Below are 23,050 nucleotides of genomic sequence, written 5' to 3'. Positions count from 1 at the left end.
TCAGACAACAATATCTGATCGTTGTCTGATCGCTCAGTGTGTACTGAGCTTAAGGCATCTGTCCAAACTAGTACAGACATATCTTTGGACTGGATGTGATTTAGTTTGATTGCAACATGTTAAACATTATTCCCCCTAATAAAATCTGTAGCTAAACGTTGCAATTTACACACTTCTCAGGCAGTCTGATAACTGCTGTTTAACATGAAGCTGCAAATAGTACCTTTGGAATATATGTAGATCCTTATCTGTTCTTTAGTTGGTACTTGGCAATCATAGGTACCGCTGTGATACTGAGCTTCCTATTATTTTCACTGGTTCATCTCCGATGGATAATTACTCATGTGTTCCTAGTTTCCACTCTGAATTATTAATTTTCTCATTGATTCATATATATAAATTCTGTATGTTGTTGGTGTTAAACCAGTATAGTATATATGAATTTTATGCTCTTCAGCAGATCATATTTACGAGAGACCAGCATATGAATCTGTTTCACCATTATATATATATATATATATATATATATATATATGTATATTAGATGAATATTTTTACTGTAGTCCCTGTCAGGTAACTCAAGAGGTGTGAACTAAGATTACGAATTGTCACCACCACAGTGTCAAAACAACTGTATAGTGGTTGTGTTACATCGGACGCCCACTACCCCTGTTGTACTTTCCAAATAGTCTTGAAATGCACCTCTGATTGAATTAAGTGGTGCTATTATCATATGTGGCTGTTCGTTCAATGATCACTGAGTTAGCGAGATATAGCGTTTGATCTCTATTAACTTAACAGACATAAGGGAACTAACTAGGGTTGTGGCATATTGGTTACTGAGAATAGCTAATCTTTATATGGAAAGTGATTATAGTGTTATTTATTATCCATATATCCGGGATGTATTACATACAACTGCCGCCTTCTCATTAGAAGTGCTTCATACTCCACATGTGCGTCTGTTGGCAGATCAGTGTAGTAGGTGTGTGTATACATACATATAATGACAGTGATTGTCACTATATCCAAGATATGCTGCGTGCATGCGTCGTTTTGTTAATTGTGCTTACTGCTCCTGATAGGTTGAGCCCACCTCTTAGTGACCTTGCGCAGAGGACACTGAAAAAACGGCAGCAGATGTACAGAGTGTGCGGGGTATATTACTCATGTTTCCATTCATATATACTGTATCTAAATGATTTCTACCCTTGCAGGCTGAGCCCACTATCTGACTGTTACTGATCTGAGGAATTACATTTCATTACAGGTATGCATTTAACGGACTCCATACAGCCGGACATATGTTTCACAGATGAATGCCTTGACAAATCAGCTTGCAATACCCCTTGAAAATGGTCCATTTTGCTGCAGAGTCAATGGCCAAATAGGTTATCGCAAATGCCCAAAAACCATAAAAGGGCGTGGCTTAGCCGGTTATGTCTCACATCTTTCATTACCCGATTCCATCGTATTAACATATGATGTAGCCATTATCTAGCGAAGCATTTTCCATACGTATGTTCTGGGTTCAAACTGGCAAAATGTTCTCCACGGGCATACTAGTTAAACTCATATTCTGTATTGAAGGATAATACACAAATAACTTAATTGGACTTACTCTGTCTCTGGTTAACATCTGAGCCCTGTTTTTGTGAACAATTTTAATCACACCAGGAGGCTGAATCCAAGCTTCTCCATCGACTTGTACAGGAACACCTTCCTCACCTAGTATGGTTATCTTCACTGACCGACACTGGGAAACAAGAAATGCTTTAAGATAAATGGTCTGACAAATCCTGTGCAGAAAGTACAGCTAAGGGGGCATTCCCACTTGAACTGTAATTGTGATTACAGATCAGTTTCAGCCTTGAGCTGCATTCGTCACATGGTGACCAAAACTGGAGCAGTCTAATGATTGTGAGCATTGATCTCAATGGGAACTGCAATGTCTGTACACCAAACTGAAACGGTCACACCAAAGTATTTTATTGACAAAACCAAGGCAATATACTCCCCATGTGATAATATTCCTTCTATATGAATTTATTATTTCAGAATATATAAGGGTGCTATCCCTGGACTAATATTAGCAACACATTTCCAAGAACAATAAAAAGGACTACAAAAAAAGTAGTCCTATTAACGGAATGCTCATGTATATTGACAAAGATAAAACTTTTATTGTGAACACATTCAGAAAACCAGCTAAATAAAATATATTAGAAAAGACATGAAATCTTAAAAACAAGGCTGTAAATAGTCTGTGTCTCTTTAGATGTTCAAACTGTAATTAATAGGTGTCCATCTTTTAATTTAGTGTATATATACACATAGTTTGTCCACAACTCAAATACACCGGCTACTGAAATTAATATATTAGATGAGTATTTTTGTAAGCACAGTAATGTGTTAACAATCATATGCTTATTACTAATGATGTAACCACATCTGTTGCTTCCTAGTATCTATCTTCATGACTAAATTCCTCACATCAGTAGTTTATCATCTAATATGTGTCTGTATTACTCAGACATACAAAATCAATTTGAAACAATTATATCCAACCTTCATTGTGAATGTTTCAATTTCAATGTACACGATTTCAAACTGACATGAGGTTATTTTTAAATGCTCACAATTTTCTAAGATTCATAAATATGCTGTGTATCCAGTCACATTGTATGTTCATCACATTCTGTGTGCCAAATAAATAGATATAAATAGGAATTCATATACTCTTTATGTCATTAAATTACCAAGAAAAATTCCCTTTATTATTCCCACGTGTGTACCACCTATAGTTGTTATTGTATAAATGTTACCTAAAAAAATATGTCCGTGACAACATGTATACAGAGGATTATAAGAATTCTCTCAGATGTTATTAAATCATCCTATCTCAAGTGATAAAATTAATCCGTTACATCTGTCTAATCCTCATGCATGTTACGTCAAATAGTGGTCATTGGGCTAATGTCACAGCATGTTCTTATATATCATATACACATATCAGCTGTACCGTTTTCACCGGTCACTCAGCTCAAACTATGCATGGACACACTGCTTCTTACAGTGTTGCAGCCGCAATCACTCAATTAGCCCCTATTACTGTTATCTACTTTGGTTTAAACATAAGCCGCTATCACAGTCAGTTCGTGTTCTCCGGTATTAGCCGGCTTAGTTATAATGGGTGCACGTGTAACTATAATTCTCTCTCTTGTTTAATGCCGCAGCCGCGGTCCATTTTCATTAGAACATATGCCGGTTATAAGCCTATGGACACCATATTATCAGTGTTACAATCATTAGTTCTGAGCACATCAACTAGACATTTACAGCTAAACGTCGACGCGCGTTTCGCTGTAGCTTCTTCAATTAGGCAAGCCAACTGTTAGCTCTCCCGTTACTTTTATATGTGGCTCATCCAATCATCTATCGCATTTAGTTTAAAAATGTGAATTGATCACTGATTGGTTATCCTATACCTTACCTTGTATGATCTCAGGGCATATATTAAATACATATAGACTATCCAATAGCGTTATACTCATAGTATTGTTTAATTGTACTTTCACTATTAATATTTTTTTCTCCAGAATGTATAATAGCAGATTAATAAATTGATATATATATATATATATATATATATATATATATATGAGAGAGAGAGAGATTGAGAGATTCTCTCCTAAACCATTTGATTACCATACATTAGTTATTAGTGTACAAACATATTTTAAGTTCATTTAATTTGTTTATCCATTAATCTCACAAAATTCACATTATTTATAATGTACATCAATGTGTTAAATATTTTATCAATTACTGTTGTTTAGGTTAGTTATCTTAACCACCTTACTTTGTAGTGTTAATGTGAAAACTTACGAATAAGTGTCAACATAAATAAATCTATCTACAGTGTATTATGCTTCCATATACAAATCTCTTCTGTAATACACTCATTTACAATAGTTTTATTCCAACCTCTCCAAATTCTATAGTGTACTATACATATAAAGTAAGTGAACAAATAATAAAGTTAATATTGTGTGCATGTATGTCCATGTGCATAAATACTGATTAAACCCTTCATCATATATTTTATAAAAACAGTGTAACCATCTTTAATTATTTTTATATAAATAAACCGTGTATCCATCTTAAATTATTATTATAAGTGATTAAATATAAAAAGATTTCTCATGAATTCTGATAACCTAAACAAACCAATCCACTGATTTTTAACCAATATACACAATCATTACATTCTAAATTGCTATATGTGAACAATTTTTATAGATAAATACAGCAACCACATCTTGCCCTTAATTAATCCCAGACTACCTAATCCTGAAAATCAGTCTCAACAATCAGATGGACTTCATTTCTAGTATCCCCGTATACTGCGAATGATGGAATAAATACAGGGTTTATTCATTATCCCAAGAACATCGAGGAGTTGTTGTTTTCATTTAAGCCTTTAGGTGTTATGCTAATCATCCAAAAAATATGTCTAGCTTCTTTCTTGAGCAGTTCTTGAGTGAGATCCCCTCCTCTCAAGCCCAACTGTATCCTTTCCACCCCAAAAACCTTTAATCCAGTACTTTTTCCTTGGTGATGTTTCAAGAAGTGTCTAGCTACACTTGTAAGAATCTCATTCTGCCTTCATCCCTTTGAGCATTTTTGATATTCGAGACGTGTTCCATTATTCTCTTCCTTAGTTGTCTCTTCGTCATGCCCATATATGTCATTCCACATGGACAAGTTATACAGTAAATGACCCCAAATGTTGAGCAGTTAATGAAATCCTTTAGTTCACATCTTTTACCATATCTGTTTACATAATGATGTGTTTTCACCATGAAATCACATACCTTACAATGCCCACATTTGTGAGAACCAATAGTTAGTCATTTCTCTATAAGAAAAAAACAGAAAGAACAATGTGTCAAATGGTCCTTAAGGTTCTCAAATCTACTCCAACTAATGTTAATTTTAGGGCCTAAAACAGTGGCCAGATCTTCGCCGGTCTAAGTACATATGAATATTTATGTAGGACATTTTGTTGACTCCTCCACTGTCTACAAAAAATTCCTACAAATCGGTTCGGTTGTTCTTTTGAATGCTCTGTACATGTTTTCTTTTGATACAGTAGTGTGTCCCTATTTTTCAATTTGGTATCTTGATAAGCTTTTTTTATGATTTTACTTGTACTATATCCTCTGGACTTTAATCTTCCTTTTAGTTCCATTGCTCTCTCTTGGAATTATTCTTCTGTCGAGCAATTCCTCTTCATCCAAAGGAATTTGCCTTTTGGGACGCTTCTCTTTGTAGCAGGACAGTGAAAACTATGATAATGTAAGATATTATTAGTAGCAGTTTTCTTTCGATATACATCTGTCACCAGATTTTTTTCTTCACTGATTTTAATCGTGAGATCAAGGAAGTTCACTTGTATATGAACAATTTCTACTGTGAGTCTTAGGTTCAAAATGTTGTCAGAGTGTTTATGAACTCCACAAATAGATCTTCTCATTCACAGACAATAAAAATATCGTCTATGAACCTAAGCCACAAAATTAGATTATCCGTATACTTGGGTTCACTTCAGCAAATACCACCTCCTGCTCCCACCATCCTGTATAGATTTGCATACATCGGGGCACATGTACTGCCCATTGCAGTTCCGCTTACCTGCAAATAATACTTCTTGTTACTTCTCGTTAAATACTAAATAATTCTTCGTCAATACGAAGTTCAAAAGTTTTAACAGAAAGATGTTGAATTAGTCATTTCTTTTCTCCATGTCCAATAAGTATTTCGCTGCTTTTAATCCTGAATTGTGATTTATGATTGTATACAAGCTTTCAATGTCACTAGTGGCCAGTACTGTTCTATTGCTTACAGTAATGCCATCTATCTTTCCCAGTAGATCCATTGTGTCTCTGAAATGTGATGGTAATTGTGTTACATATTTTCTCAAATGTTTATTAATAAAATTACTGGCTTTTTCACCCAGGCTCCCTAATTCCTGACACTATTGGGCGTCCCGGGGGGTTCATTTCATTTTTATGCATCTTGTGTAGCATATAGTAGGTGGCCGTTTTTGAATTCTCTACCCATAGGTATTTCAAATCTGTTTTATTGATTATTTCTTCTTTATATGCTTTATTGATCATGTTGTGGTATAAACTCAGGAAATTCTGGGTGGGGCTGAAGGTTAATTCTTTGTAGCAGTAAACATCCATCAATTGTCTTCTTGCTTCTTGGAGATACATATTTCTTGGTCAAATAACGACGTTTTCTGCCCTTGTTGGAAGATTTTATTTCCACATCATCCCAATTTTTTATTTCATCCATGGCTCTTTTCTGCCTTACTCAAATTATGTTCTGTGTATCTATCAGACATGATACGATCTAATTCCTTGGATACCACTTTCATATACACCTCTATTTGTGGACATATTTTAGCATCAGGTGTAAAAGTGGATTTTTTCTTCAAAACTGGTCTTCCCAAACTTATTTCAATGTGACTATCAGGGTTCTCATTCGCCAAATCTTCCAACATGGAAATCGCTATCTCATCTTATTCATCAAAATCAACTTCACTAGTACATTTTTCTGAAAGGAGATCATGAGGATTTTTTTCATTTTGAAAAATTTGTGTAGAAGTAATTTACGTGCAAAGAGGTTAAGGTCCTTTTACCATTCAAACCTATTCAAATTATTCATGGATGAAAATGATAAACCCTTACTGAATAGGGAAATATGTTCTTCATTCAAGATTTTATCTGATAAGTTTATTATTCTCAGTGTGTCCTGTTGATCCTCTATCTTCTGTGATTTCTCTTCCGTCTGAGGCATTTCTTCCCATCTGGTTTTGTTGTTCCTTGTTCTTTCCCTCAGATCTGACCCCGTCTATGTATTTTCTCCTATAGTTTCCTCTACCACTTGCGTTCCTCGTCCTAAAAAATACCGTCCACCATATGTAGTGCTTTGCACCTCATTGTCCGAGGATTCTATTTTTGAAGTTGAGTAGCAGACTATCGGATCAAATGTTTTTCTCCCTCTTTCTCTATTCCATTTGAAGATTATATTTTGCGAATAACCATTCTTATCTCTTGAGAACTTCCTCCTTTTTTGTTCTATTGTTAATCTTTCATTTTTATCTATTTCCCTTTCAAACTTATCAAATGTTTTTTGGAATTTTTCCAAACCTTCAAAAGCTTTTAGTCTATCTCCCAATCTTTCTATCTCCTTAGTACTGTATATTTCTCAAACATCATATTATCATGCTTGATTATGTGCATTAATTCTTGAGAGCGTTTCAATAGGGTTCCTTCCCATTCCTTATTAAGATATTCTGTTGCCAATTCATAGGCTGGAAAAACATTAGGTCTTAAACCTCTCGGAGAGAGATTATGTTTAACATAGCTTTCAAAGGTTGTTCTACTCCAAAAGGTTTTAGTCTGTTTTAACCATAGAAATTTTAATTGAAATGCATCCTCAAGCCAATTACAGTTTGAACATCTAATATATTTTATTTTGCTGATTTATCAATTAATGTTCACAATAAAAGTTACGTTTTAATAGTATTATATATTTTTGTCAATATACATGTCCATTCCGTTAATAGGACTACTTTTTCTATTCTGTTCTTGGAAATACGTCTGTACACACTACCATTTTTTCAAAGTGCTTGACAGACAGAATATACTACAAGCAGTGCTCGGATAGAACTTCAATTTAGTTCGAAGAGGGTACGAACTGCAAGTAGGTATTTTCTGTCTGAGAGCAAACATCGACCAGAATTCATTGTCCTAAAAGAGGCATATTTCTACCAAGGTAAAAGGGCCTTTATTTTTGACTGTAAACATCAATCTTCCTAAGATAACCATAAAAAAGCAAGGTAGACAACAAGAAAACACAGTAAAGCAGAAAGGCTACCATCCTGCAGCCACACATTCCGTGAAACTCAGTTGTATAATCAAACAACAATCATATAACACTACAGATCAGTGCATGCTGCAACAAAGGATTTGTGATAGAAATAATGATGGGCACTAAGCTACAAACAACCTTTATCTAAACTTGGACAAAGCACAGTGCTGGTTCAATTACTCAAGCTTTTCTTACAAGATGAAATTCTGTATATTACATGACATATACCACTGTAGTTTTCAGAAAGTGTATTCAGACGTTTGTTCCATGTTAGTACATTAAAAATAACCCACATCAACATGTGAATTACAGTTGACACGTACCTGAGCTATTCTATGATGCTGAAGCTTGATTACCCGTGAGACGGCCATCTGCATGCTCCCAAACACTGCAACCACCTCTAAGATCTTATCATCAAATGAGGGAGCACCAAATATCTGGAGAGAGCAAATATTAGCAAATTAATGTGGTTTACCATGAATAACCACAAAAGATTAATGTAAATTCACAATTTATCATATATTTCTATATTTTATTGCTGGTGGCCAGGAAAAGTCATATAATTAGAGTCTTTACTGCTTGGACATAAGGAACTGGAAATTAAACGTGGACAACTCCTGTAGACCTCACTAAAAGGTATAACATGCCTTTTTTTGGTCAAAGAACAGTTTTTTATTTTTCATTTTAACAACAAAATAATATAAACATCATTTGTAGACCATGATTTTTTTAACATTTATTAAATCAATTCAACATGTTTACTCCAAAAATGACTGGTGATCTGAATGGTAGCATAACTTGAAATTGTGGGAAAACATCTTAAACACAATGTCACAAAGGATAAAACCAATATCACATTTAAAAAAAGTCCAGAAGTGGTGCACTTATTCAAGGAGCAACAAAAGCAAATGAACATTAACACACACACACACACACACACACAAAATCTGTAGCTTGAAGTAACAACCAGAATTTCCCCAAATTTGGTAGGGAGCAATTATGACATGGGAAGCAGAAAAAGTTTTAGTGCACAAAGTTGGTGATAGAGGGAATATGGCGTTGTAGAATAAGACTAAACTGTAAATGATTGATTTCTTTTGTGTTACACTAATGATAAACACAGCAATACATATGTTTTAGCTAATAAAGCTGTTGATGAAGAAGAACTCTGTAACCCCAGAACATGTTAACAATAACAGATCAATGTTTTATTAAAGTATAGTGTTGTCCTAAAGTCTAAATACATAAGAAAAATTAACACTTTTTAACAAAATGCAACTTTATAAATCTCTTTATTTTGAAAATAAGCAGTGTGTAATATACAGTAACAGGCAAAGGTTAAGGATATACAAGTTCAGTAACAGTAAAAATTGTTGTCGGTAAACTTGAATCAAGAAATCAACTATTAATATGTATAGAGGAGAGGGGGGAGCATGTGGAAGAGGGATCAGAGTACGGTGGCAAGAAGAAGTAAATAGGTAGGGTTCATGAGGGTGAAGAGGAGCGTGTGGTAGGGGCTAGTAAGGAGGAAAAGAGGTGGAGGAAGGAAAAAGGAACAAGGGGTTGGGGGATGGACATTTGGGAACACAAAGCGAGCAAGTATGGAGCGGGGTAGAAGTGAATGAGGAAGTAAAAACATTTAGTGGTGCCAGGCAGTGTGGCAAAGTGAGAGAACCAAGGCATCCAGACTGCATGGTACTTAGCGATAGTGCTGTTAAGAAGTCCAGTGAAATATTCTATTTGAGACACGAACCATATTCGGTCCACAACCTCTTGTTGGCTAATTCGATATATTGCTGCACAAGCAATATGATATAGCATATGAAGAATCAATTTGGCAGTGTGTTTGAAAAGGTGTGGGACTGGGAAGCAGAGTAATAGGTGCATTGGGTGGATAGATAGTGTCCTGTAACAGTAGTGATGAAAAACACAACCATAGACCAAAATGGAGTGATTTTGAGACATGACCACCAAGTATGAAAAAAGGTGCCTGGATGGCCACACTGCTTCCAGCAGGGAGCGAGGGACATCTGGGTAGCTCTTATTCAGGCGTTTTGGAACAATGTACCAAGTAGTTAGAACCTTATAAGAGTCCTCTTGTATGGCAATACTAATTGAGGATTTATTAGTAGTGGAGCTCATCAGATCCCAGGAATCCGGACCGAGACCATGACCAAGGTCCCTTTCTGAGGCTTGTTCGTGGACGAACAAAATAAGGGAGTCTGGGGATAGGACAGTGCGATAAAGCAGCTAGATGAAGCCTCGATCTAACGGGTGGTATATACAGTAGCGTTCCATAGGGGTAGTCACATATGACAATTCAGTTCAGGCTAAAGAGGCGGGGTCAGGTTCTTAAATGGGGGATAGCAAGTCTATTATCTTCCGCGACGCAAGAAAAGGTAAAGTCATGACACCAAAATCCACTATCAGCTTGTGGGGGAAGCCCCACTTATAGCGACCCCCGCGATCATGGAGGCCACAAATGAGGTCAAGAAGATCCATTCTTTTGGAAATACTTTGGGGGATGTCCTGGAAGAACTGGAGCTTGGCTATGTCATGTAACACATTGAGTTTAACATGTGTGAATTAGATTAGCAGCTTCTTGTCATTGAAGCTCAGGAATCTGATAACATCGCAAGGAGGTTTAGGCCTGAGTGCATATTGGGGTCTTTCAAGCGGTAATTGACGAGAGCCAAGGATCGGGAGGAAATTTTAAAGCAGATCCTTCGAGAAAGGTACAACATTCGCATCCATAACCTCACTTCAATCAATTGCTCAAGACCAGCTTGAACCCTACTTGATATTCCAAATTTTTGGACTTCATTTCCTCAAGTTCATTTATGATGAGATCACGGTCTATGTTGGCTTCATGCTCAAATTTATGAAAAGCGTCTTGACGAGACTCTAGCTTGGAGCCCTAGGCGGAGGAGGAGAGGATACAGCCTTGTCTAATTTGAGTTCCAGCGATTCATTAAGCTCCATGATCAGAGATTTTAACGCCTGGATGTCATCTTTGGTGGATGGGGCAGATAGCGGTATTGTCATAGTCAGCTTGGTTTGTAGGTGGTGGGGGGGGTGACTACTTGGCTTTAGAGCTGGATCTGTGCATGGGAGCAGTAGTTAGTAGTGTTGTGAAAGGAGGGCACTCTAAGCAAATGTGAGGATATGACAGGCGAGTTTACTGGTCTGGTGGGGTACACCCAGGACGCACAGGATGGTAGGCTCACTCTGTCATCAAGGAGATAGGTAGAGTGTGAAGGGCTGGGAGATGTGGCATGAGGCCAATATAACCAGTACTGTATGGCAGTAGATTGGCCGATATGCAATGGTGTGCAAAGCGCAGATCACACGTGCATTATAGTAAAAGGGTGGTTGAGGGGGACATGAAGGGTAGGAAACCCTCTGTGGTAACCCTCTCAGGGAGGATGTTGATATGAGATGGAGAGCTGAAGTGGAGGATGTGATCTACTCTGCCAGTAGAAGTGACCTTGGTGACAGAGGTTTTAGGCGGTTGCAAGGCTGTCTTATTAAAGCGGGTAAAGGTCAGGGAGGGACACTATTCGTAGAAACCTCGGTGTGGCTGAGCTAAAGTATATGGCTCTGGTGATCTGGAGCCAAGAATAATAATGCGAGATATGTAGGATCCAGTCTGTGTGTAGCAAGCCTCAACAGCTGCAGGTGGTCGATGATAGCAGGACAGCCCCCCTAGTGAATTCAGTATGGCAGGACTAGTAAGCTTGCAGATGGCTTCCCGTCTGGTGTGTCTTGCCAGATGGTAGCTGTGGCGGACCTGGAGAGGGGTTCAGATGTGGAGGCCGGGAGCCAACGTTGGCTGATGCGGCTGCTCCTAGGCTCTCTGCAGGTCAGCCAGTGGTCTGGGGATGGAGCAGGAAAGCCACCGAGAGACTACGATGACCGCTGTCAGATATGGACACACATACCCCAGTGGTTAAGGCAGCTAGGGTCCGGGGTGGAGAGGCGAAGAAGTGTAAGATGTCATTCAGTCTGTTGGCTGTAGATGACTGGGAGTCAGAAGAGGGACGGCAGACAGACAGTCCGCTGCAGGAGAGGTCTGGGTCCTGGTAGCAGGCAAAGGAGCGTCTTGACAGCCCAAAAGCAGAAGCTCAAATTACTGCTGCAGCGGCGGATAGGGGTCCGATGATGGAATGTTACTGGACAGACAAGTCATACCAGATGGATAGCAGATGCTGTTGGAGCCTTCTCTGGCTTGCCCAGGTGGCCAGTGATTCAAGAAACTGTCCCTTGTGGGTGCTCTAGCATATGGATTCCAAGATGGCAACACCATCCCCGGAGATGCCATGGAGATCAGCTTGGTGAACGGTGCAGGACCACCCCAGTTTCTGGGGCACCAAGAGGTCTCAGAATGGTAACTCAGAACGGCGTAAGGCAAGACAAAACTTGGTGCCAACAACGGAGCTCAGAGGTAAGTGACCGCCATCTTCAGCACACAAATCGGAAATCAACAAAATGCAACTTTATTCACAAATGTAGAAACCCTTTAAGAATGCCTTTGAAAAGACACAAAACATGAATTACCTAAAAAAAAAATGACATTAGAAATGCAATTTAGCGAACAACTTCAGATGTTTTAATGCAAGTTCACCATGAATAGAATCTCTATGAATCTCTATGCATTTTCAGGTAATAGCAACCATACAGAGCATATTTTGTTTCACCAAACAATGGAATGTTCCCTATATATGGAAACTTTTAAAACACCCTGTAGTTTATCTTGCATTTAATAAGCAAAATACTAAGTAATAGTTTGGGAACCTGTGCACCTGTACAGTGGTTTTCTGCTGATATGGTCCTTTGAGGTTTATATTAGGGGGCTCAAGTGACCCTATTGCTGTTTCAGTGAAGTAGTTCTGTATTATCCCACTCTGACCACAGATAAATGAGTAACAAGTCTTCTTGAGCAACACTACAGCCACTGAGGCTATACTACACTATGCACGTGCCCTCTCTGTTTGTCCGAGTTTTGCTGTGACCCCTGATCAGAGGAGCGACTCCACTGTCTGCTATTCTGACACACACGTGTGTGGTAACCAACAATGCTGCAAGTGGAATAATAAAATAAATATGAATGAAAAATGCCCCAATTTCTGCTTTTGCAGTTCAATAAGGATGCTGGTGTTATATAGTTCTGGTGTAATGAGAAAAGATGGCAAATCATAAACAACCATTAATGGAGAAATACAAATGTGTCCTCATACATCTTAGCCTTCTTGCGCGCTGAACAACCCTTCTAATCGCTTACACTGTAACGTAGAGTTTTGCATGCAGATACACCTGCAGTTGCACACAGAATATAGGCATGCCGCATATCATTTTAATCAGCAGAAATTGCTTGTGCATCCTATTTACACCGCTGTGCAAATAAGAAGCATTTGAAAGTAAAAAGTCACAAGGAAAGACGCCATGCGCTGCCGAGTCACACAGCACTCACACGTTCTGTGTAACGTGACTTATAATGCATAGAGGATAGATGAATGTAGACACAACGTAACATGTCAAAAAGTGTCAATTAATGAATATGAACAGATGCAACATATCACATCGCCCCAAATGGATTCTGTAATCTCCCATTCATATCACATTTCCAAGAAATGTCTCTTTTCTCGTATGACAAGATTTCTGCACTGGCTACACAAAAGTTCCCACGCCTAAAATAGCGACAATATCTGGAATCTGCAGTGTATTTCTGGTCCAGCAAGAATAATATTAAGAGGAAAAGAATATGAGAGTAGATTCTCCACAACACCGAAAGAAAATAAACTGTTTAAAGGCAAAGCCTGATCGAGACGACTTCTGCTCTGCTGAACTTACATCATCCTCTTTTGTTCCACCCCAGAAGTTGGTGCCACCGGCATAGCTAGGAATGTTCAAAACTGCAATACCCTGGAGGCTTGGAAGCGGGATATACTGTCCATCACACTGCAAAGAATAAAGCATGGAGAACAAAGAAGAGAACATCAAGGCTTGTTTAACAAGAAGGTATGTGATGTAATGTGCAGGCCACACATACAAACCACTGAAATTAACTCCTTGCTGAGTAGCTAACAGGATAAATAATATTCCTGAAGTTATTTGGGGATTAAAATGTTTGTTGAACAAAGAGTTATGCTTCTTTTGTTTTTATTGAATTACATTTTTAGAGCAAACCTATATTTAATTGAACAGTCTTCTAGCAAACTACCATTATAGGGGTAAACAGACAGGTAAACTCTCTTCACACAAGAATAGCCATGGGTTTAATAGTTGACGCAAAGAATTCTGCCAATTTATATTTCACTGTGCTCTCTGTAATGAATGGACTCAAAGGGGTTTATATTTTGTGGTTTTGCTAAGGGATTTAATGATGCAATTGTTTAAAGTTAAAACATTGTGTATATTGCCTTTGAAGGAAAAAACAAATGCAAACAAATTGGCACTTTAAATCACAAGGCAAAATCAACCATTTGTAAACGCACCGTTTGATAAATAAATCCCTAAAAGTTTCAATACGACACTGCACAATTATTACATTTAATGGTAAATGCAAGCAAAGGGGAAACTAAAAGGATCAGCAAGTAAGTTGGCCATGCAAGTGGTTAAATTGCACAGATCTAGGTCATCCAGACACGATGCAATGCTCTCTGCATTCCCTGCTGCTTCGGAAAGGCAAGTGGCCTCACTCATGAGCAGATCAACGTAATTTGCCGGCATGATTTACCATCCCAATGAATAAATTCCAATCTGTAATGGATATTGATCTATCAGAAAGAAGCCACACCATGGCGCAAATATGAGTTACCAAAATCACATGGTCTAGATGTAAATTAGCATCCTGCAGCGCATTACCTCGAGCTGAACCTTCTGCTCCAAATTCTTATACGTTCTTTGCAGCAATTCTTTGGTGCCGAGCACTCCATACCACATCATGTTTTTCGTCCGGCTTCTGGGGTAAATTGTAAGAGTTGACATTAAATCTTAAACGAAATGCTACAAATAAAAAAGGTCAGCACAATGCATAGCATTATAACATCTCAATGTACCTTTACATTTACAATATGTATGGGTTGCTCATTGACTTTCAGATTTTAGTTTTAAAACATAACAAAAATGTCATGGCTGTTAAGCAAAAAATAATAAATCCATCACTCTGTTACATTGTCTTTCTTTCTTATAATGCAATATCAAATGGCTTGTGGTTACAATATGAAATCAGAGTAAGCACATCATTTGCAATATAAAATATCAAATACTGTTTCTGCAGCTTTGATGCAAACTGATATGTAACAATGTTTTATGTACCTGCACTTTTCAGGGTGTTCCTCGCGCTTGTTGTTAAATTCTAGAGAAATTTTCGCATCTAAACCAATACCAAAGTAGTTGTTCATCACACATTTTTCTGAATAGCCTTCTCTGTGAAGTTAAAAGGAGAGTAATCATTACTCAAACTGCACGTAATGATAAAGAATATATACGGAATGCAGTCACAGGCCGGTATCCTATTAGCAGCAGTAATTTGCCGTGGCAAAATGATCCGGCGAGGCTATCCAATTAGCCCCGAAAGCCGGCACTTAACGGGGATTGTGATTCACCTGCCTTAGGCAGGTAAACTAAAATCCCCAATACCAGCCCCATTTTCATTGCCGTTATAACGAAAAACACACAAGTTTCATGGACCCTTTGTGTTTTCAGATGAAAACAGGTCATTACATTCATTAAAAAAATGGGCTCTAATTGGATAGCCAGATAACGACCATAGGGCAAAAATAGGGTTAAAAGCCAGTTATTTTTTGCTAGAAAAATTTACGTTCGCGTCTTTCAAATGTTTTTCTTGTTCCGTTCGTTCCGATGCCTACAGTTAGGCACTAGAATGGGGAGTCTTAAGCCGCATACACACTAGACGATGTGTGTATACGGCAATGTTGTCATCGACGAGCTCGGTGGGGTGCCGACATCGTTATACACACTTGGCGATGCCGACAAGGGACGATCAATTGAGGGGGGATGAGCGGGGCCATGCTGCATTCAGCAGCATGGCATCGCTCATGATCTCCCCAGATTGGGCTGGATATAAAGCCGACTAGGAATATCGTTAACGACCTGCAGGAGCGCGCATTGTTAGGTTGTTCGGACCATACACACTAGACGATATATGAACGATATATGAACGATATATCGTTGAACGATATGGTTATCGTTCAGTTTTATCGTCTAGTGTGTATGCCCCTTTACTTACTGCCAGAAACTATGCAGGAACCCCCAGAAATCATCCTCTCGTCACCACCAGACCAGGTGTCACCAGGGAGGTTTTGTGGTCATTCTAATCACATCGACATTTCATCTGTGTTTAATGTCGATGTGGTCAATGCCGACATACTGACAAAAGATACCCACACCCCATAAAACACATTATTGGTACTTCAACCATTAAAATAGTTATTGAATAGTAAACTTGTAACCAAAATATTCTGTGCAGGTGTAAAATTCTAATAATGCCATAAAAAGATAAAACCGTATTTCCGTGATACATGTTCTAGTGATCACTGCTAATTTGAAAGGGTTTATTAACAGTCTCAATTCAAGTTATATGTTAATTTATAGTAGGGCTGCTCTCTAGATCTGTGAAATGCAAATCCTAGACAGGAATTACCTTTTAATGTGGATTTATCACAGAAGTGGACCTCATGAGTGTACATATATGGAATGAGACTGGGTATTAACAAGCTATCTAATAATGTGCTGGTGAACAAGTGAAAAAGTCAAGCAATACACTTACAACCACATGCACTGTATGGTATGTACTGTAACTACATCTCAAGCGTATATTATAAGCATTTGAAAGTGTCTTGTGCCCCTGCCTATGCTGGCCGCCTTAAGGTAAGAAACACTCAGTACAGCTTAATCAAGTGTACTGTGGATGACATATCGGAAAAAGAAAACCTTAAAATATTACATTGCAGGAAGTTCTTTTCAGTGATATCTAGGCATCTACTGTATAGATAAAATGATTCCCTATGAAGACTTTCTTGTATTTACCAGTCCAAACAGTGTATATATAGTTGTGGCAAATGGAGCCCTGACTGGTGGCCAATATTTCAGCTATGGCTAGAAAGCTTATTTCTATATTGCTCACACTGCAGGGACTTTAGGCACTTCAAATGGTTCATTCATTTAAGTTATCCAGTACATCTAATTTGCTATACTGTCACTATTCTCATGCAAAAATGGGTGCAGCTACTTTAACTACATCATTTGTATATATAAAATGAGGAAGAGATTGTGGACAAGACCAGGTGAAAAGGGAGTAGATAGCCAACATTCTCAGCCCACACTGGGTGCACATTAACAATTGGTGGCAAGTAGTAATGCATTAGTAAGCAGATGTGCCTCTTCCCATAGCATTTATTACAGAGCGCTAAAGTGTTTAACATGGATGGCACAATCAGCATACATTACTTACAAAGAGTCTAAATCCGGATCAATAAAAGGAGAAGCACCAATTGTGTCTATGTTTGCCAATAACATTTTATTGATGATGGAGCTGCCAGCAATGGAAGCTGCCAATCCAGCTCTCAAACCTATTGGAAAAAAGCAGAAACGTTAGTTAGGGAATGGGAGATAAAAAAAAAAGCTGCCAATAATTTTATTTTCCTTTTATTTGAAAGTATGGAAAAAAATAAATGGAAGCTGGAAGTGAAAGTTACATTCCGGGGCTTGGATCCATAAAGTATGTAAGGCCCCTGTTCCCCATCAGATCAAAAAAGTTTGTGATTTCGCGAAGAAAAAAATGGTCTAGGTTAAAAAAAAAATGGAAGTTATAAAATCATATGAGTAGATTTACTAAGGTTGATACAGCTTATTGCAGGCACCAGCCCAAATTCTGAAATTTGCTAAAACGAAAATATGACTCTAGAATTCAATAATAACCAGTGTTATGTATGTGTGTGTGTGTGTATATATATATATATATATATATACACACATATATACACACACACTGTACATGTATATATGTATATGTATATGTATATATATATATATATATATATATATATATATATATATATATATATATACACACACACACACACACACACACACACAGTATATACACACGTACATGCTGTAGATATACATATATACACAAACACAAAGTGAGAGAGAGATTCATTTGAAGATGGTAGCACTCCATTGTTTTTAAAACAATAAGATGTTTAGACTGAACCTTCGTGTAATAATCTATTTATTGTTTCAAACCTCGTGGAGTGCCTCCATCTCTGAATCACTGTTACACACACTTCTCAGGGTTCACTCTAGGAATTAATGTAACATGGATGTGAGCATATCTCTCTCTCAACAAAAAAAAAGGAAAGGACTGTAAAATAAACCAATTTGGAAAAGCTTATCACCTAAAATAGGCACTCACTATGTCTACTACTTCTCTCAGAGCCGTATGCGGAATGGGCCGGGAAAAGCTTTGGTTTTAGTATTACAGTACGACCACCTGTGATCCATTAATGGATAAATCCAATTATCATTCAACTTAAATAGTGGCAGAATTGTGGTTGTAATAGGTCAGGGATCTTTTCAGCTTGGGAAACTCATCCTGCCACTGCTGTAGTTCTACAAAGTCTCCCTAAAACAGAAAGGGGAATGCAAAGCAACTGCATTAGAACACTGGGCCTGATTCAGAGCCGCTCGTAAGCGGCCGCTCGTTCGCTCTGAGCGATGTTCGCACAACTGCGCATGGGTCGTAATGTGCATGCGCAAACCAGTCATTGCGGTCGGAAATCATGCGCTCGCAAAACAGCGAGGGGCTGCTAATTTGATTGGCAGAATGTACCGTTTGTGGGTGGTAACAGGGGAAGGTGCTTGAAAACGGGGGAGTGGAGATCCGAACGCAAGCGTGCCAACTGTAAAAAGGGCGTTTAATGGGAGTGCATAATTAGTAAAGGAGCGTCATCGACCACGTCACTTGGTTGTCTTTTAGCCTGAACTGCTCGCAGTGATTGCGGTAGGAAAATCCTACCACAAGTACTGCGAGCAGTTCTGATGCCTTTCGATGTTCCCGATTAATCTAATAAATACCGGAGATGACGTGTGTTGCGAACGACAAAGGGGCGAGCGAGCGCATTTTACGTTCGCTCGCTCAGACATAGAGGCGTCAACAAACCGCAAAGAGCGAGCGCTCAATTTAAATAGCCGGTTCCTTTTTTGGAACGACCGTCCGCAAATAGCGTCCGGGTCTGAATCAGGCCCTCTGTGTTTAAAGGTAATTCTTCTGGGTGGTCAATCTGCCGGCTGGGAAAGGCAGTAGTAGCAAAAAAAATTAAATAATTTATGATGGGAATTAAGTTATTACCAACAACTATTACATTTTAAAGCAATTTTTAAGAATGACTCAAACTATCAAAGTACAAACCACTCCAGCCCCATCTTTGACACACAATACTTTTCAGTGCTGAGTTATTTGAAAATAACCCTGAGGTTAATCATAACCAAAGATGCACATAGCAAAAATAACTTGATTGATGCCTCTTTAGTGGTATGTTAGGTACTCATGAATACAAACGTCCTCCAACCAAAGAGTGGTAGATGATGTGAACCTAGTGCATATGCAACAACAGCACATTCAGGAGCCTCCGACTCTCATATAGGCATAAGCACGCTGTTTTTATGTGCAGCTTGAGGCCCTTAGGAATTGCACTGACAGACCTATGGCCTTAGTAGTTTAAGCCCAGCTACATGGAGAGGACTGGTACAAACCAGCCTGTTACTGAAATTCCACATCCATAAAAGAAATATACTTTTTACGGTTGTAACACAGATAGCAGACAGTGCCCTATTAAAAAAATAAATAAATAACTTTTTTGACAGTGTCTCCAAGTTATTGGTTCACTTATTAATGGTTTATCTTAGGGTATCACAATTATATAATGGGCATTATTTAGGGGGAAAAGGAGATTTATGTTCTTACCTAGTTAAATCCTTTTCTTCTAAATACATAGGGGTCACAGGTTTTAGACAGTGGGGTATAGGCTGGAGTAGGAGTTCGGGCACCAAATGGTTATTCTTTTTCTCCCAGCAGCCCAAGCTTCTTCTCCCCTATGCCTCGTCCCGAGCCCCAGGCAGACCAGTTAAGTTAGCAAGTCCAAGGCAGGAGGAAGAAAGAGGAGAAGAAAGACTGGCACACACACAGATCCACACACCCAGGAAAGACTGACAGGGGAACGGGAAGCAGAGTAAAAACCCCACAAGCCAGGTGCGTCAGGGTGGGCGCCCTGTGTCCCCCATGGATTTCAAAGTAAAAGATTTAACAAGGTAAGAACATAAATCTCCTTTTCTTCTATATACCCTAGGGGACACAGGCTTTAGACAGTGGGACGTCCCAAAGCTATCCACCTAAGGGAGAATACGCTTGTGTGCTGCGCTGAGAACCCTTCACCCGAAAACCGCGTTGGTGAATAGAACTTGAGAAACTTATGGGCAGAGGACCACATGGCCACCTTACAAAGCTGCTCTGCAGAGACGCCAAGTCGAGCTGCCCAAGAAGTACCCACCAACCTGGTGGAATGAGCTGTCACCACAGCCGGGGCAGGAAGGTCCGCCACAGATTAAGCGAGTGGTCGAACGGAGCCATCTGGCCAAAGTCTGCTTCGTAGCTGGCCAGCCCTATTTGTGAAAGTCATAGAGGACAAAAAGGGACACTGTCTTACAGAGATGTCAGGTTCTGTCCACGAATATACTCAGAGGGCCCTCAGACATCCAAAGAGGCCCCTCCTCCAGCAAAGAATCAGGTGCTTGAAAGACCAGGACCACGATTTCCTGGTTGATAAGAAACCACCTTAGGAAGGCAGACAAATCATGTCTGAAGAACAGCCTAGTCCAAGTGAAAACCAGAAATGAGCGATCAGATTACGCGCTCAAGTCTGACACCCGCCGGGCCGATGCTATGGCAAGTAGAAAGACAGTCTCCCATGTGAGTCAGCGAATGTCCACAGAAGCACCAAAGACAAGTACCATGGAGCCACCGAAGGAACAAAGTTTGAACGTGGAGAACACCCTGCAGGAAAGTCTGTACATCAGGCATTAGAGCAATCTGCCTCTGGAAGAGAACAGAAAGAGCAGAAACCTGCACCTTCAAAAGAAGCTAGGCGGAGACCCAAGTCCAGACGTGCCTGCAGAAAGCAGAGGACCTGCTAGAGTTGAAATGACCTAGGGTTAAGCCCCCTAGCTGAACACCAAGTAAGTCCGCCAGACTCTGGCAGAAGGAAGTTTACGGGCATTCAGCATGGTACGGACGACTGATCTAGAGAACCCTTTAGCTCTCAGGATGGATTTCTGAAGAGCCACCCCGTCAAAGCGAGACGAGCCAGAACCGGATAGAAGCACGGGCCCTGAGACCGAAGATCCGGCCACAGAGGCATAGGGGATCCATGTATAAAGCTAGGCGAGGCCAATTGGGAACTATCAGGATCACAGTGCTGCCTTCCAACTTCAACTTGCGGAGGACCCGCGGAATCAGCGAGATCGGAAGGAAGATCTACACTAGCTGGAAGGTCCACCGAACCGCTAAGGCGTCCACCAGAAGGTATGGTGCAAGAGCCATGCCTCTGTAGCTTGTGGTTGTGAGAGATGCCATTAAGTTGATGTCCAGCAAGTCCCAGCAAAGAACAAAGAGCTGAAAAGCACCTGGATGAAGCCTCCCAGCCAAGCAGACTTGTGTCGGTGGTATGGAGGACTCATTCCTGAATCCAAAAAGGGGCGACCCTTGTCCAAGTGGGAACCCTGGAGCCACCAAAAGAGAGTAAACTGAACCTCCCGAGAGAGAATGATCTTTTTCATCCCGAGCTGCTGATGTGACTTGTTCCACCGGGACAGGGCAGAACTTCCATTTGAAGAGGCTGGAAGCGAAACTGAGCATACTCCACCATGTCGAAGATGGAGACAAGAGAGCCCAGGATCTGCATGCAATAGTGTATTGACACTCCTGGTTGATATGAAACCATCGTATGACCTGCAAATTTTGGTCTGTAGGTCCCAACGCTTCTCCACTGGGAGGGAGACCCACTGCACCTTGGAATCCAACAAGGCCCCCAGATAGCACATCTCCTGCGATGAAGTCAATGAGGATTTTTTGCAATTGATGATCCATCCGTGGGACTGGAGCAGATCCATGAGACGGACATGTTCCTGGGGGCCCTCCAGTGATAGGGCAAGGATCAGTAGGTCGTCCATATAAGGAAGAATCCCGATACCAGTGTGCCGCAATTGAGCCGGCAATTACCACCAAGATCTTCGTGAGCTGTGGAAAAACCAAATGGCAATGCCTGAAATCGGAAATGGTCCTCCCGGACTGCAAACCTGATGAAGAGCTGGTGACTGAGCCGGATAGTAACATGCAAATAGGCATCTTGGTTTTCCAGGGAAGCCATGAAATACCCCACCTATAGAGCCAGAATGATGGATCACACAGACTCCAAGTAAAATCTAGGGATCCATAAAAACCTGTTGAGGGTTGAGAATTGGTCGGAAGGAACAGTTCAACTTCTTAACCAAGAAGAGGTTGGCATAAAACCCCTGGCCTCTCTGAGACCAGGGAACTGGAACAATTACTTTTGCCTGGATCCCCTGGAAAGCCTGTGGAAATAAACTGGTTTGGAGACCGCTCCCGAAAGATTAGGAGAGAACCCTTTGGACCCAGGTGTCCGATGTGGTCGCCATCCAGGAATTGAGAACAGCAGAAGTCGGCCGCCCACAGTGGGATCCCCTAGGTGGAGGCCCACCCTATCAAGCGGCATGTTGGAGGCAGGGCATCTGGTAGACCAGGGCTGTTTAGTACTGGGCTTGGAACCCTTGGATAAGTAACCATGGAACCTTGAGAATGGCTGCCCCTTGGCTTTAACCTACAAACCAAAGGAGCGAAAATTAGACACTCTCATCCTAATGGCTACCGCAGAAAAACAGAAGGATGTCTTGGGTGCCTCCGTGGCCACAATTTTGGCCAAATCTGGCCCAAAGAGGATGTCCTTGGAAAAGGAAGAGCCACTTAGGCTTTTTTAGAGTCCGAGTCAGCGCGCCAGGAATGAAG

The 23,050-nt window shown here is 39.9% G+C and overlaps 1 protein-coding gene across 4 annotated transcripts in view; it reads right to left on the bottom strand.

The window, feature by feature from the left end:
* DGKH (diacylglycerol kinase eta) overlaps window positions 1-23,050 on the bottom strand; it is a 356,461-nt gene that overhangs the window by 42,277 nt on the left and 291,134 nt on the right. For all 4 annotated transcript variants that reach the window (XM_088482783.1, XM_088482872.1, XM_088482720.1 and 1 more), the window contains 6 exons: window positions 17,420-17,537; window positions 15,262-15,372; window positions 14,809-14,905; window positions 13,795-13,902; window positions 8,268-8,381; window positions 1,622-1,756 (listed from right to left, as the gene is read on the bottom strand). In XM_088482783.1, the coding sequence (XP_088338909.1) occupies window positions 1,622-1,756; window positions 8,268-8,381; window positions 13,795-13,902; window positions 14,809-14,905; window positions 15,262-15,372; window positions 17,420-17,537 (683 nt within the window). The remainder of the gene's footprint in view (window positions 1-1,621; window positions 1,757-8,267; window positions 8,382-13,794; window positions 13,903-14,808; window positions 14,906-15,261; window positions 15,373-17,419; window positions 17,538-23,050) is intronic.

This window comes from Taudactylus pleione, unplaced genomic scaffold (assembly GCF_031769625.1).
Source record: "Taudactylus pleione unplaced genomic scaffold, aTauple2 ptg000005l, whole genome shotgun sequence".
Lineage (NCBI taxonomy): Eukaryota > Metazoa > Chordata > Amphibia > Anura > Myobatrachidae > Taudactylus > Taudactylus pleione.
Note: the sequence above shows the minus strand (reverse complement) of the source record. Positions and strands in the feature narration are given on the sequence as shown.